The 17,191-nt window shown below is 39.9% G+C and overlaps 1 protein-coding gene across 2 annotated transcripts in view; it reads right to left on the reverse strand.

The window, feature by feature from the left end:
* Positions 1 to 17,191, reverse strand: part of RNF19A (ring finger protein 19A, RBR E3 ubiquitin protein ligase) — a 104,936-nt gene that overhangs the window by 24,742 nt on the left and 63,003 nt on the right. The window contains exons 1-2 of one of the 2 annotated variants that reach the window (XM_019551288.1): positions 16,384 to 16,513; positions 13,750 to 14,512 (exon numbers count right to left, since the gene is read on the reverse strand). In XM_019551288.1, coding sequence (XP_019406833.1) covers positions 13,750 to 14,345 — 596 coding nt within the window. In that variant the 5' untranslated portion in view covers positions 14,346 to 14,512; positions 16,384 to 16,513. Of the gene's footprint in view, positions 1 to 13,749; positions 14,513 to 16,383; positions 16,514 to 17,191 lie in introns of those variants that run through there. The other variant, XM_019551284.1, reaches the window with a different exon arrangement.

Genomic DNA, 17,191 nt, shown 5'->3' on the forward strand with positions numbered 1-17,191 from the left:
GGCTAGGATCTGGAACCAACTTCCAAGGGAAGTGGTGCTGGCTCCTACCCTGGGGGTCTTTAAGAGGAGGCTTGACACCTACCTAGCTGGGATCATTTGAGCCCATTTCTTTTTCTCCAGCCCTGGCAGGGGGTCGGACTTGAAGATCTATAAGGTCCCTTCCAACCCTACTTCTATGATTCTATGATTCAGCACCTAAAACACTCTTGACACTTAATACTCAGTACAAAATAATTTCAATAGATACCATGATGACAGGCACCAAGGAAAGTGTGTCAAAATCAACTGAGGGTGTAACTGATCCTACTCCAAATAAATGTAACCTTAATCCAATTTAGCTTTCTTCATTTTGAAAACTGCATGCCATCTGCATACATGGTATAGAAAATTTCCTCAGGAGAAATGCTGCTGCTAAGAGCTTATTCGGTTGCAGCAACACTTGTTAAGAGCAACAACAGCTTTAACCCTACCTGTTCAGGGCAGGAAGGGTAAAGTTTTCAAAAGACAGCAAGCATTTAGGAGCAAGTCTCTATTCCATTTTCTAAAGCATTTCAATCAATCGGGACATGTCCAAACCTGAAACTTGCCACATACATATTGTGGGTAACTGTGTTAAGTGGTACGTAAAATTGTACGGGCCAGTTGTCCAAACCACAGTATCAGCCCACAATTAAAGGCAGTTTTGTCTCTTATCATTGTGGCCCCACATCACTACAATATTTTGAAATAAATAGTCTGCATTCCATCAGACATCCCATGGTGCTCTGTTGTGTTGCATGCATTCTGGGATCTTTTATGCTCTGATCTGTGGGATATAATCCTGAGATTTGTGGTCAAAATAATTCCCATGGTTTCTCCTGATCACCTCATAAGCTCACTTTTCTGAAACCAAAGAGCTGAGTTTTCAAAACACTGAGAGAGAGCCTGTCACTGATGATTTCTCACAGATGCACACGAACACACTGCTGTGCTCCTACTATATCCAAAGTAACAAAGTGCTACCAAAGCCGGGATGAAAAGGCCTGAAGCAACTACAGATGAAAACCCCACTGTTACATCTCTACTTGGAGTACGCTTGCCAGGTGATGCACTGCTTCCTGGCCTGGCCAACTATCAGAGGCTGGCTGGACACGGTGGCAGGACTCTGGGAATATATAAACCCCTTCTGATGCACATCTCTATGCTGAGCTCAGAGCCTGGAGCAGCATCAGATCTAGTGACAGTTCCCTCAGTAACAAGTAGTAACCCTGCGGAAACTCTCCAACCACAGCTGTCGCCAGTTGTGCATGCAAAGATCAACTATTAAGGCTGTTGTGAGAGAGAGATGTGCTGCTATTGAGAAGTATGGTACGCTTCCCCTGGGTCCTAACACTAGGAGATGCACTTAGCAGGTATTTTATGGTTTGTATGGTTCAGATTCCCAACCTACAGCAGGGCCACTGACAACTACTACATGCCTATTTTCTGCCCTTCACACCACATGTCCAAGTTCAACAAGAAAAAAGCCTGCATCTCCAGTCTTACAAACCTAGTACAGTTAAATGGTTTTTAATCACCAGGATCACCATACTGAGTTTTAAGATAGCCAATTAAGGCACTGTCTGAACAATTAACAGCAATTTTTCCTAACTCTCAGAATGCTAGGGAAGCTCCAGAAGAAATAAGAAAGCTAATTATGTGTCAATATTTACAGAAGATGAAAAAGATGGCATTGTTCCCTGAGCACTACCAGGAGTAACTAGGAATAACAGGCATAAGTTGACTGACAGTAGGTTCAGGCTAGACATCAGGAGGCGCTACTTCACAGTCAGGGCAGCTAGGATCTGGAACCAACTTCCAAGGGAAGTGGTGCTTACTCCTACCTCGGGGGTCTTCAAAAGGAGGTTGGATAATCACTTAGCCAGGGTCATTTCACCCCAGCATTCTTTCCTGCCCATGGCAGGGGATTGGACTTCATAATCTGCTCAAATCCATTCTGACCCTCCCAACTATGAAATTATGAAACTATGATAATTATAGGCTGATACCAGTTTTGGGCAAATCATGGAATAGCTCATACAAGAATAAATTAATTAAAGGAAGAACATTAATGTCTATTATCATAGATTTATGAAAATAGGGTCCAATCAAACAAATCTTCTGTCTTTTTGGGATGAGATTATAAATTTGATTCATGAAGCTAAAACTGTTGATGTAACAGATTTCAAATTCTGGGCCACATTTGACTTGGCACTGCATAAAAAATCCCAGAACAAAAAATACAACATGGGTAACATTTCCAGTGGGATTCCTCAGGTACAGATTTCTGGTCCTACCACTGAAGTATTTTTTTATCTGTATTTAGAAATAACCCAAGTTTGCTGATGATATAAATAGTGGGATTAAATAATTAAAAGGATCTCAGACTGGGAACACACACAGGTTTTTAACAACCAGAGGCATAAACCACTAGAACCAAACAAAAAGGGTCATGGAGGACTCTCCATCACTAGCAGCTTATAAATCAAGATTGGAAGTTTTTCTGAAATATGCTCTGGTCCAAACAAAAAATAATTTAGGGAAGTCCTATGGCCTGTGTTATAAAGGAGGTCATATTAGACCACCACAATATTCCTTTCAAGCCCTAAAATCTATGAACACATTCATCCACAACAAATCTCAAATGTCACCTCTGAAAGATTAATCTGGCTGAAGGTCTTTTTGAAGATGTTAACCTAAGTGAATAATACTGCACGTAATTGAAACCCTGGGGCAAATATTTGTTGGGGGGAATGCTAAATTACCAGATCTTACAAGTTAGCCACGAGTCCCTTGTTATTTGGAGTTTTTCTTGCAGCCTCCATTTCTGGAAACTTGTAATCATAAAACAATCTTCATTCTCATTTATTACGATAACAACTATTATTTGTTAATAAAGTTTCTAATGCTCATGGTTCTAGAAAAAGGCTTGAAAATGTAACACAAGTAAAGTTAGGAGTTTTAAAAAAGGCAGAATTTTGCCTGCCCCTCACCAGCATATACTCAAAAACAAAACAAAAAATAGCATCATAGTTGGTAATACAGAAATAAATGTGTCCTACTGGAGAATAAATAAGACACTAATTCCTGCTCTGCCAATTCTTCCCCTTAAAAGTTTGTGGAGAAAAAAAAAAATCTATAGCTTGTTTTCTCATTTCTCTAGAATGCTAAAAGTATAGCAGTCCAAATCAGACTGCTTACCCCTGACCTTTTCCCCATGTATGTGTGTTCTTCTATTAAGCAACATGTAAGAGGATTCGTCACTGGATAAGCAAAAAAAAAAGTCAACGTTTCTTCTTGTAGAAGACTAATCAAAAGGATAATAATCCCTCTACAACTGTGGCCTTCAGTCCCAATCTCCAAGAAATTGATGACTTGCTTATTTAGAGCATGTACAGAAGCTCAGTGAATTTATTGCATGCCACTGGCAAATGCATTCGGATTTAAAACATCATTGCATTAATTCTAAACTCAGCTAATTTGTGGAAAGAGTGTCAAGATAAGTGGTAATAGTGTTTTTTGTGAAAACTATGCATGTGCCATTGCTGCAAGTCATACTTCAGATTACTATAAGATTACTATTACTGTAAGGCAGGGGTGGGCAATTATTTCAGCTGGAGGGCCGCTTAACAAGTTCTGGCAAGCTGTCAAGGGCTGCAAGGCTGCAGAGACTTATGATTATGTTGAATTAGCCTGAAATACAAAGAACCCTTCTGCATGCAAATCAGTAGGAGAAAAATTCTAATTTAAAGTTTTAAAAAAATGTCTGAGACTATTTAAAATGTTGATCCCAGAAAAAAAATCAATGTTTTAAAACAAACATTCATAACTGTCCCTTTGCATTTCAATGTAGTAAACTATTCTATAAAGTGCCAAATCTCATTTATGTACAACTGCCAATTCTGTTTTAAACTTAAAATATTTTTCCACTGTCAGTGTGGCTGTGATTCTTAATCTTCCCTCCAAGAGAGCTGGATAGGGGGCCTCTACATCTAGCTAACGAGGCAGAAACTCTGGTATTAATAAGGTTACAGGATTTTTTCAATGCTCTTCTCCAAGTATCATTTTTTGTTGCTGCCTCTTAACATTTGTTGTCCGTATAGAAAAAATATATACATTTTAAATGTTTAATTTTAATCTCTGTTTTTTTAATCAGATGCCTGTATTATGCTAACTCTGGACTTTCCTTCCATTTCATAGTCTTAAACTGCTAAAGTGGACTTTTTTTGCTTTTTTAAAAATTATTTTCCTAATTTTTAACAGAATTTCATGTTTTAGAGGACTGTTCTCCTAAGAAGTTTTACAGTAAAAATGTTGACACACCAATCCAGGGCTGCACTAATGTCTTCACTGTATGAACACACACACAAATTGACAAGCATACAGTCTTCCAGAAATCTATTACTTCAGTAGTGTTGCAATGCATCGATTAATAGAGATAATCTACTGCACCTCATGTTACATGCTGAATTTCCTCAAGCTGAGAAGCAGCTGATGTCTTGGCCCTACTGGTCCCCTCTTTCACAGTTTGGGAATTACAATGGTTTCAGAAAACCCCATCTGCAAGTGGCTAAATTAGGTTTGGGAACTCAACTCTGCATCTAATTTTTTTAAATTTGGGACACTGTCCATAAACTACTGTGCAAGCACTTTTTTTTTTAATATAATGCGAATCTTATTAACTATTCACTATGAAAAAAACTGAAGTAGTTTAAAGTGACAATTTAATGCAATTGAGGTTTTTTAAAAAACCCAAAAAACAGTATACCAAACACTTAAGCAACTATATAATTTTATTGCCATGAATGTCATAGACTTCAAAGTAACCCTATGAATAGTTAAATATCTGCTAAATTTCTGCAGGTGAGGGCATCATTTCTTCCTCAGTTCTAGCTTGAAAAAAGTTACCAGCATTTACAGTTCAGTTCATTATATATATATATATATTCATTTCAAGTTACAGCAGCCTAAGGTTCCAACACATTTTACAGAACATCAGCCTGACAAACTGCTCCAACCTGACAGTTCTGCTAAATATTTTAAAGCTTCTTTAAAGATATTTTTGGAAGACCATGATGGTTTTCAGAAAGCCTGTAGGACTGGCTGCCCCTTCACTTATAGCTGATATAATTATCAACTATTAAAAGATGAGAAATAATAAACCATTTAATTATGAGATATTTTTTCTCCAAGCAAAACATTTTATTTCAATAATTGCAAGAACCTATTATATTGTTGGAGCTAATCTGTAAGGTGCAAATCTACTCTGCCTTCTGGCTGACTTCAGACTGATATTGCTAACTACTTCTCTCTGGTGTGATGTCAGACATGTTTCGAGAGTAGATGGGGGAAAGGAGGGGCCAGGAAGTGAATGGATCAGAGATGTAACTCAAAACTTGAGTGCCTTAGGGGCTGGCAGCAAAGCTGCTCCTAATTCTTGTGTCCCCTGACAGCTCAAGGTCTGAGCCAGGCCCTGGTGTCTCAGTCACCCCTCTTCATTACACCACTGGAATGAATTTTGGATACATCCTCTCTTCCACTGATAACATGCCCAACTATTTCAAAAAAAGCAAAAGGCCAGTTCTTATAAGCAACACTACCTGCATCTCCTACTTGTTCCTACAGTGATGCCTCATGGAATAGTCAGAGTTCAGGAACACACGTTCAAGCAGTAGCCTTCTGGCCCAGTCTTCTCCTCAGAGTACATGTAATACAAGCTTTTTTAGGAGCCGAGGAACAAAAAAAGCAAAACAAAACAAATGGAAATCGTCAATGTAAAGAAAGTAGACAGGAATTGCTTGATAGCCTTCAATAAGTGGGCAGGTGGAGGCAGGGGCAAAGAAAAGACAGGTTTCAATCATTAAAAAAAGGAGAGAGTGAGACAGGCAGACAGCGAGGAATCAGAGGTGACATTCATCTTTAGGCCTGTTCTTTGCAAGGTAGGATTCAAAAACTAGTCAAACAAAAGAAAATCCAGAATTCACTATACTGCCCACTACCTTTCCCTCTTCTAATGATATAGTGTTGTAAAGGGAAAAAGGCTGAATACATTTAAAATACTACGTAATGCAGGCTTGTCAAAATGACAATTTACAGTTTACGTTGAAAACATCTGACAGCAAAAAATGAAGTGAAGAAAATAAGCCATGAGAGTTAATATTTTACAGTCTGCCAAAGCAAGAGCTGCAGCAACACACAACTGTTGAAGCTGTATGTCTGTTGCTAGGAGAATTTTGCATATTTCACAAGGCATCTGTTCTTGACATTACCTTCAGCAATACAAAAATAGACTATGATGCATCTAACTGACAGCAACCAGTAACTGCATTTGATTTTTAATTCACAGTTCAAGGAAGACCCTCTTACTGTACATCAGTGGCTCTCAACCTTTTTAAGACTTAAGAAAATGCCACCTCTTAAGTTTCACTCATTTTTTTAGAACACAGAAAAACAGAGAGTAATTTCCCTGTTGCAAACAACTCAGGCCACATGTCAAAATGATTGTAATGCTATGGATTCCTATTTGAAATTTCTGGGTTTATCTTGTGAATCATGTCTGCACAACTACCAGAGCTAACACTGCATTGCACCCCCACAGCATCCTTGAAAAGAAAGCAGCCCATACCAGAGTGCTCTGACACCATGGCTGAGAATCACTGTTATACTTAAGCACAGCATGAACGCATTGGAAATTACTTCTCTACTGTAACAAGGATATGAAGAACACTAAGTCAAACATGCAAGTTAGGGAAAACCAGTTAAGACTACCTTAGCTATTCTTTTCTTGCACATACACATTAAGATGGTCTTTTATGTCATGATGATCACACAGCTTTTTCCCAGACTCCCATCTCATCCAGTAGACAAAACTGATTGTGCTTATCTAATGACCACCTATTAAATATTGTTTTGTCCTCCCTGTTCAATATATAGTCCCATGCCTCATTTATTGCATAGTAGTAAAAACCTGCTTTGAACACTTTTCAACAGCAATCACTGTAGGTAAATGCTTTACAAACGTTAGGAGTAGCATTTTCCCCACTTTACAGATGGGGAACTGAGGCAGAGATAAAAGGGAAAATAAACACCCACTAATTTTCACCACTCAATTTGCCACACTTGATGGGCTTTTTTTTCAGGATTGTGTTTTATATAGTACTTGGTATGTTCAAAACACAGCTCACATTTCCTTCAGCTGCAGCCACACACACGCTCACCACTTCTGTAAGTCAAATCCTATGGTATTAACAACCAGACTTTCTTTTTTCTCCTGCAATCTTCTGCCTCTCTCTCTACAAACTTTCCAACTTCTACAATAACTGAAGCTGGGCTCCTACAGACAGCAACCTTCTCTAATACAAGCTTACTGAAACCACCCACCCAACAGGCCTATCCTTTAGCACTGTGTCCTTTAGAAAAAAAAATACTGTGTAAAGATGTTACCATAATGAAGATCAACTGGAGGGGTGGGAGGTGGTGAAGTTACACAAGCATCTCCTATTGACACCAACATCATTAATAAGCAAAATGACATTGTGTTGATCTATCTCACACAGCTCCACAACATGAAGCTAATGATTCTAGCAATACAGATCAGGGGTTGGCAACCCATAGCCACAGGGCTGGATATCCAGATACGGAGCTCTGGCTGCAGGAGTTCTCCCTATGCCACTGTGGAGAGATGCAGCAGTGGCAGCTGGGTCCTAGCTAGGGGTGCATTGATAAAGATTTTCTTCACCAATACCAAATGCCAATTATTATTAATCAGCCATATCAGCCAATACCAATCCAACAGCCGATTTACAGGAATGCAGCCAGGCAGCATGGAGAGCAGCATCCTGCTGGTAAGTTTGCAGGGGGAAGGGCAGATTGAGGCTCCCTGGTGCGGGGGGGGGAGTGTGACCCCAGGACCAGAAGCGGGAGGGAGCCAAAGGCAGCTCATCCAGGGTGTATGGGGGGAGGTAGGGCAGCTCCAAGCCGCTGTACCCACCACGGGAGAGGTATGGGGGAAGAGGGTGGGTGGGCATATGTCCTTTTGGATTTGTGTGCAGGGCAAAGGTGGGCTGCCTGTTGCAGGCTCAGGACCATGGGCTGTGCTGGACTCTTCCCAGCAGGGGGGGCTGGGGGGAGGTTGGGACAAGCAGCAGCAGCACTGGGAAGGGTCACCATGGAGAATTTTGGGGTGGCTATAGCCCACCCCACAGCCATGCCTCCCAACACCATGTCCTCCCACCCTGCCCCCATGGAGCCCAGCCTCCCCACTAGAAGAAGCCAGTGCAACCCCTGGCCCCGAGCCTGCCCTCACTCCACACACAAGTCAGAGGGGCCACATGACCCCCATGCCTCACCTGGGGGTGCATGCAGCAGCAGGGAGCCACCCCCCCTGCACCTATTGGATGAGCCACCTGCAGCTTCATTCTGCTCCCAGCGCCAGGGTCGCATTCACCACCCTGGCTGGGCAGTGCCTTCCCCTGACCCACTCCCTTCTTTGCTGTGGGGCCTCAATCTCCGACTCTGGCAGGACACTGCTCTCCAAGCTGTCCAGCTGAATTCCTGGCCACGTTCATGTGTGTGGCTGCATGCATGCACGCAGCATTTATCAGTGACATTATCAACTACATCGGCCAAAAAAAGCCAACTGCTGACAATGTTAATTATCCTTTTACTGGTGGAGATCCAATACATCGGTACACCTCTAGTCCTAGCACCTGCCTGCATCTGACCAGAACTGAGTCATTCCAGCCCACAACCTGAAAAGGCTGCTAAACACCAATATAGACGATTGCCTTCTAGGTGGACCATCATTAGGAGGGGAATGAGCCTAGTGGATTTTATCATTACCTGACAGCAGAGAAATGGCAAAACTCTGGATTTCATCTCAGGCTCTGGAGGGGTGAGTACCCTAGTAAGGACACACTCTTCCTGCCCTTGCATCCAGACCTTGAACCCAGTCCCTCATTCCCTGTCCCAAGCTTCTCTTTGGGAACTACAGACTAGACAGCCTCACCTCATTCTCTGGAAAAATCATGGAGCAGGTCCTCAAGGAATTCATTTTGAAGCACTTGAGGAAAAGGTTATAAGGAAGTCAGCATGGATTCACCAAGGTCATATCTCATCATAGAAGGCAATCAGGTCGATCAGACGACTGGCTTTGTGGATGCAGGGGAAAGCAACGGGTGTGATATACCTTGACTTTAGCAAGGTTTTTGATACGGTCTCCCTGAACATTCTCATAAAGAAGCTAAGGATGTCTGGGTTGGATGGATGAATGCACTGTAAGGTGGACAGAAAACTGGCTGGATCACTGGGCTCAGAGGGTAGAAGTCGATGGCTCGATGTCTAGTTGGAAGCCAGCATCAAGTGAAGCGCCCCAGGGGTTGGTCCTAGGGTCGGTTTTGTTCAGTATCTTCACTAACGTCCCAGAAGATGGGATGGAGTGTACAGCAAGTTTGCCGATGACACCAAGCTAGGGGCAGTAGTAGATACACTGGAGGGTAGAGCTAGGATTCAGTGACCTCGAGAAACCGGAGGATTGGGTCAAAAGAAATCCCACAAGGGCAATGAAAATGGTTACAGGGCTGGGGCACATGACTTCTGAGGAGAGCCTGAGGGAACTGGGCTTATTTAGTCTGGAGAAGAGACGATTGAGAGGGAGAGGTGGCAGAGAAGTCTTCAACTACCTGAAGGGGGTTCCAAAGAGGATGGAGCTGGACTGTTCTCAGTTGTGGCAGATGATAGCACAAGGAACAATGGTTTCCAGTTGAAGCAAGGGAAGTTTAGGTTCAATATTAAGAAAAAGTCTCACTAGGAGGGAAGTAAAACACTGAAACAGGTTACCCACAGAGGTGGTGGCATCTCCATCCCTGGAGGTTTTTAAAACCTGGCTAGATAAAGCCTTGACTGGGATGATATAGTTGGGGGTGGTCCTACTTTGAGCAGCAGGTTAGACTAGATGACTTCCTGAGGTCCCTTCCAACCCTAATCTTCTATGATTCGTCATGTCATCAAACTTGTCATGCGAGTCCCAGTCTCTTTGACTAGCCAATCTTAGTCTTCCACTGCAGTCTTGCTGCCTGGAGTTTCAAATCTCAGTTCTTCCCTTTCCCTGTTCACAGATTATTAAACAAGAAGGGACCATTGTTCTTAGTTGACTCTCCTGTCAGGATTTTCTGAAAAGTTCTTTGCCCTGTTTCCCCTTCTCTCTTTTTTGTCGTCATTTCAGTTTCTTTGACTAGCCAATCCTGGCTCTCCTCCTGGATCCCCTTTGTCAAATCTGTCCCACCTTCCTCTCCCTCTTCATATAGGTTCCTAAGTTTCAGTCTCCTTGTCCAAACAAACCCAATCTTCCCCTTTCTTCTAACTCCTTGGTCAGTCTGTGTTCAATTCCCATCCAACTGGCTACCAGTCCTATTTCATGTCCTCTGATTTTTCTCACCGTCTTACAAACCCAGTTTAAGTCTCCTTAAAGCTTCCCCTATGCTGCCCCCCGCAAACTGTTTCTGTCCTCCACTCTAGTCTCAGATTCTTTGCTCCCCTGAGAAAGGGTGAACATGCCCAGTGAGGATGGAGCCTTTGAAACTTTCCATAACAACAAGTGTAGAAGACATTAATCTTCTAAACTGCCACTTCTTCTAAACTGCCACTTTTTAGAGGATGTTTTTGGCAGATTTTCACAGGCATGTAAAAGATGCTTCCCTAACAAGGGTTGCTGATAATTCCAAGGATTGCTCCAAAGTGTAGAAGTAGAACTTTAAATGGGTAACAGCCCCAGCCTCATTTGTGGAAATAGATGAGCTTTCTTAGCTGACATTTTAAAATTAATTCAATCAGAGGGTGACACTCAGCACGGAAAATTTCAAATGGTCAAAGTTTGACAAAGCAACAAACAGGTTATGGTAACCTCACTTATTACACACACAAATATAGATGGGCTCAAATTTTCTGTCTTCTATAAATTTACATTAGTAGTATCAAAGGTATTTTATATTCCATCCTAATTTTATTTGTATTGTTTGGCTCTTAAGAGATGGTATATGGCTGGGACATTTTTAAAAATGCCAATTATTAATACATTTCAGTAAAATGAAAAAAAAATAGAAATTTTGTAATACTACCTCAATTTAATTAGCGTGAAAAAATGTATTAGCTATTTTCAAGTGAAAAATACCCCAATGACTTTGGAATCAACACACTCTTCTAAAAAAAACAAACAAACAAAATACTTAGTTTAAAAGTTGAGTTTTAATAAAAAACAATGTATACAGAACATAACATGGAAGTTTCTTGTTAATAAAGGGATAAAAATATTTTGCTTGGCTGTTGATCAAAGCAAACACCAACACTGACACCGACTTAGGGTGTAAGAATAAAAAAGTGCAGTGACTAACTGCTTTGTGCAAAATGAGGGAAAACATTTCCCACAGTTCCTGTTTTAATATCCAAGATTTTATTAGTAGCTCCCAATTACTTTAAAAATTTGGCGTTATATTTCATTAAAAAAAGAGATGGGATAACAGCACAGCAGGAACTTGTTCACTTGCAGCAGTGACAGAGAAAATTGCATGGAACAATGGGAAGTTGAGGAGGAAGCAGGAGAGGGGAAAAATACAAAACCTTAAAAAAAAAATCTACCTACAATAGGAAGTTTTACAAAAAAAATTTCCAACAGTTCTTATGAATGAGTCCATTTTCACCAATGTGTTTATAACCTGTTTTTCAACAGGTTTGTACCAACAACTGGAGGCTAACAATTGGTGGAAGACTTGTCTATTCTATGCTCCTGAGCTTAAGAACCGCCCCCACCCCCCCACACACTAATTAGCATCCTGAGCGTTACACTTTAAACTTTAACTCCCTTGGTCAGGAAAAATGTCTCTGAGGTAACTAGAAAGTTTATTTTAAAACTGTTCTGTAAGTTACTAGATTTTGTGAACAAGCTATCAAACAACAAGAAAGATACTGCATTATAAAATGTAGTAATGTCATTTGATAAACAAAAACACAACCGAATTATTTAGGATACAGCTGCACAGGACACTAGCACATGTTCATTCAGCTGTACATCTTGCAGTAATGAAGCGTCAGGACAGAACTCTCAACAGTTCTAATTCTGCTCTTAAGTTTTTGTTTAAAAGCAAGGAAAAACTATGAATTAGATTACTGGTTTGTGGATTAGTGCCAAGGAAAATTAACAAAGCTCAACTGAACTTTCATCTATGGAAGAAAAGTGTATCCAGTTTGCCCACAGCAGCTGTCTGAAAGAGAAGCTTCTCCATTTGTAAACTACAGAGAGTCCGCTTTTCACTAAAGTGTTTTGTTTTACCATAACACATGTATAAACAACTTATTTTCACTCTCAGCTCTGCCCTTCCTTCCCTTGTCTGTTCACCTGTCATGTCAGCTCTACTACTACTACCACCTTGTGTCGCCAATCTTATCTAGGCCAACTTTTAATACCATTACCCTTATCGCAATCCCTGCTTGTGGGACTTCTATGAGGCCTACAAGAAATAAAATAACAAACAACAACAGGAGTATTTGAAGGCAGCATTTCCTTTTAAAATTTATTTGGAACTGCCTGAAAATGTTAAGTTGTGGAACATCTGAGCCATAACTATCTATAAAAAGATAGTTGTGTTATATAGTTACATAATATATTACAAAGTTACATGTATAAATAATGTAAGAACCTGATCTAATTTTCATTACCCCTTTGCTTTCCTTCTTATCACAATTACTTGTTTTACCCCATGTTAGATGCACTCTGAGATGGGGGTACCTCCCACTAAGTGTTTAATGCATCTTGTACAATATTTGGACCACAATCATGACTGGAACCTCCATATACCATGATGATAAAAATACAAATGACTGACTATAACTGGTCCAATATAAAATATCACCAACAAAATCCTTGCCTCTCAAATCAAACTGGCTAATGATTCTACATTCAACTCTTGTTGAGAGCCAACACAAGCAATAGCAAGATGGCAGCTCCCTGAAACAAGTGACAACTTTTATGTAAAAACATTTTTTCAGCCTACCTCACAATTTAAAACCAAAAGCAACTGCAAAGTCCCTAGTAAATGTTGTGGAACCACTGGCATTTCTCCCTGTGCACCCAGTTCAGCACACAGAGTCAGTCCATGGGCTCAGAGCTCCCTCCAGATCAGAAAAATTGGTAGTAAGGTGAGCAGCAGCATTAATTGCCACAGCTTCCAGAGCCACAACAATTGATGGTGCTACCACTCCCTTAACACCAAAGTTCTGGACCCTTAGGAAGTCCCATGGGCTGAATGACAACTCCATGGCTGGCGTCCAGTCTGTACACCATATTTTGGTCACCCTCACTCACTTTAAAGTTAAACAGACCACCCTTCTTTTAAAGAATTCTGATACTATTCAACTCCATACATCTGACTCTGTTTTGTCACTTGATTTGTATTAAAATCAATACACCTGATTTTGTATCAGTTTGCAAGCTAGAATGATTAGTACAATTTTCTTGGACAATGTATAGTTTAAATGGGTAGGAGTTTGTCAATGCCAGCACAGAAATACTTTCTAAATTAGAATCATTTTGATGTACACGTTACTAAGATAAAAGAAAGATAACAGACACATGACAATGATTTGCTATATAAAGTAAAGCTAATTTGTGTTCATTTTAATAGAAAATTCTATATGCCCAGCTGGATTAAGAGAGAAGAATTTTAAAAAGGACATTCTTACCCACAGTCTGGAGCTGGGCACCACCTACAATCTGGATCTGCAACAAGCCATCGCCTAAGCATAAATTCTTCATATTTTTCCATCAAGATGTCATCGTTTAATATCAAACGAATGTCATGTGGATTGAATCGTTCAGAACATTCGGGACAGCTGATATTAACTCTACTCTCAGAGATTTCTATCCGGAGATACTGACGTAAGCAATCCACACAGGATCTATGGTGACAAGTCATTATTTCTGGGAACCTGTCCTTAGAGTGCCGTAACAGACACAAGGGGCACTCCATGAAGTCTCCAGTTGGTTTACTGGTAGAGGTGGTGCCATTGTCAGAAGAGGTACATGTGGAGAAGATAGAGTTCTTGTCTGTGCACATTTCAGAATGTATACTTTCAATACTTGCAATTCCATCCACCCCTCCATTTAAATCCCTAGATTTGCGTTTTGCATCTTTTTTCCTTCGGAAGAGGGAGCCCAGTGAAATTCTTCTTTTCTTTGGTGCCTTTTTAACTGAAGGCAAGCTTACTGAAGAGGCAGAAGACTGCAGGTCCCGATCAGAGCCCATTTGCCGATGCAAACTCATGTCTAGAATACTCATCAGAAATGGGTCAAAGTTCACATGTAACCCTTATCATTTTTAAGGCTCAAATGAATGCAAAGTAGTAGTGTGCTTAAGTCAGGTTGCCAGGTGATCCAACTTGATGGTCTTCATAAAGAAAATTCTTCACATACATTTGTTTCCAGGGAAGTCTTCATAGAAATTCTCTTAAGTCCAAAAAACAAAACAAAAAGACACATTAGCATTTTATTCAGTCCTCTTTAAATTCTAGGAGTACGGCATCTGGAGGACCACTTTACTCATATTACTGCCCCCTTGCTACACTCTAAAAGCCTAAAACAAAAAAAGATCTCAACCCCCATAGGCACTATTGTCATATAAACAAGGGCAACCATCTACTGTAACAACAAGCTCTCTTGCAAATTCTTCATTGGATGAAGTGATCAGAAAACTTGGCACCCAGTAATGCAACACTTTTGTAACAAAGAAAGAAAAAGGAGTTCTCCTAGGAGAAGCCAATTTTGCAGAAATGGATTCTTAATGTCTATTAGAGATGGCCATGTGACTAATAACTTGAACTGCTTCTCAACTTTCTAAATACCGCCTCGATGTGGAGACAGAGAGAGTGCACTTGGTTTTTGTGATTTTATTAGTAGCTTTGATCATACTGAAGTTAACTGCTAGAAAGAACAGGGATGTCACACATTTTTACATTCATGCATTTTGGTAGAGATGAGACTAAGGATTCTGTGATGTTTCAGCCTGTTGGGCCAGATGACCTTGAGCCAACAATCCATACAAAATTTGTATCTCTGATATGGAACCAGCAGGGTAGATAAAAATGAACAATTTTATTAATTTTTTATTTAATCATTTATTTTTTAAGATGCTTTTAAAAAAAAAATCTATATAGTTTTAAGTTAACCTACGTCAAAGCTCAAAGACATCATCATGGAATAGGGATTGTAACTTCTAATTATGTATTATTTGAAGTTATACATATATCCATGCAACCTTTTTAGAAAAGTTTATAAATAGGTAACAACAGGTCATGGACTATATTGGGGACCCAATCTTACAGGGTTCCCAGAGTCTCCTTTATAGATTAGTAAAGATTTTAAAAAACCACTCTACCCAATGGGACTCTGTGCTCAGTCTCAAAGATTCTATTAAGCATATCTGTGATGCTTAGTTTCAGTTCTTAAACTGTGGATTTGTGTCTCCAGAGATAACATCCTTGTTAACAGCAGTATATGGACATGAGAGAGAACAGACCCGATTACCTACCCATCAGGCCTACTGTCTCTCTAAGTTTGCATACATACAGTCAAGCCCGTACCTTTCTCTAAAAGTGCAAAGTTTCAAGAAGTTAAATGAATAAAGGATATCAAACAACAATAATGCTTTTTTTTTTTTTTTTTTGTAGAAAACAATGATTAAATCGAGCCTTCCTGACCAGTGATTTAAATCAATTTGATTTAAAGTCAAATCTGCCCTGGGAACCAGTCACTGTTCAACCAGTGGAAGCCATAATAAGAAGCTCCAAAGGTCAGGTCTGAAAGTGAGTTGTCCAGGCAAAGAGAAGTGACATGGGCTGGAATCCCCACTTTCACAGGCTGGATGCGGACCACAGGCTATCTATGTTTGGACACACCTATCATGGGGCTGTTGTGCTACAAACATAGGTAAGAATTACGATATAGGAGTGAGTTTACTCATTTTGTAAGCACAGTGCATTATTACCAGATTCTTTGTACATTTAATAGTGTATTTCCACTTCTGCAATTAGGGGACTGTGCTACAAAACTGCTGATCTACATTTTCATACATTATGCATGATATAAGTTGCGGTAATTTTAATAAACTTGAGGTACTAGCATGCCAAAAAGAACAATAGATACTGCATTATGCATCCACAAACTGATTCACTAAAACCAGTTCATTGTTTTTACAAAGTAACTTCATCTCTCAGTTGCAACTACATTAGCATTTACTTTTCGCATGCAAGTCTATAAAATATATTGCAGAGTCATTTCCATGGCAACTTTGCTGCAGGAGTACACAAAGGAAGTCCTACTTTTAAAAACCTGCAGTTTCATGCTGTGTGTGTTTTCACTGCCAGCTGATAAACTTCCACTGTCACTCAAGTTGATGTAAACAACATGAACTATGAGACCTTTTCCTCTCTTGAAAAAGTGGAGAAGACTGAGAGGCCTTGGGAAAAAAGAATTTCATAAATAAGATATGTTCAGTACCATTTGTACAAGTTGTTACTTTTTTCCACCTTTGGAAGGATATGCCTTACACTGAGCCCAATATAAAACACTTAAGAATGGTACAAATATATAAAGCCAAACATATAGTTAGAACATCATGCATCCTAGTGTTAAATCTACAGCTGAAATTTTAACATAACACTATTCCTGGTTAAATTATAACTGCTCTCTAACATTACACCTCATTTCACAGTAGTTAAAATTATGTGTTTTGACATTTACAATCCAGCGTGTCATTTTGCCCAACACAGTAAGGTAAAACAAATACTGTTAAGTTTCAAAGTGCTATGCTACTGGAAGGAAATGAAGATTCTTCTGCTAAGTAATTGCACACTAAATCATTAAGGGAAATGAGTTACATAGGCATCACTATTTCAAGGCTGCAAACCTGCAGAACAAGTCATATGTTGTGTGTTCTAGAAGGTAAATGCAGCACTCAGTGTCAATATACAGTGTCAATCATATCAGTGTTCTATGTATCATATGATTATACTTTGACATTATAAAATGTTCATGTTTTAAATGCATTTTGTAAAAAGGTAGCTTAACTACACTTAATACACTTTGAAGCAGGACTCCCATAGACCAAGCCAAAAAAAAAAAAAAAAA

The sequence above is a fragment of the Crocodylus porosus genome, unplaced genomic scaffold, assembly GCF_001723895.1.
Source record: "Crocodylus porosus isolate Cpor-Errol unplaced genomic scaffold, CroPor_comp1, whole genome shotgun sequence".
Lineage (NCBI taxonomy): Eukaryota > Metazoa > Chordata > Crocodylia > Crocodylidae > Crocodylus > Crocodylus porosus.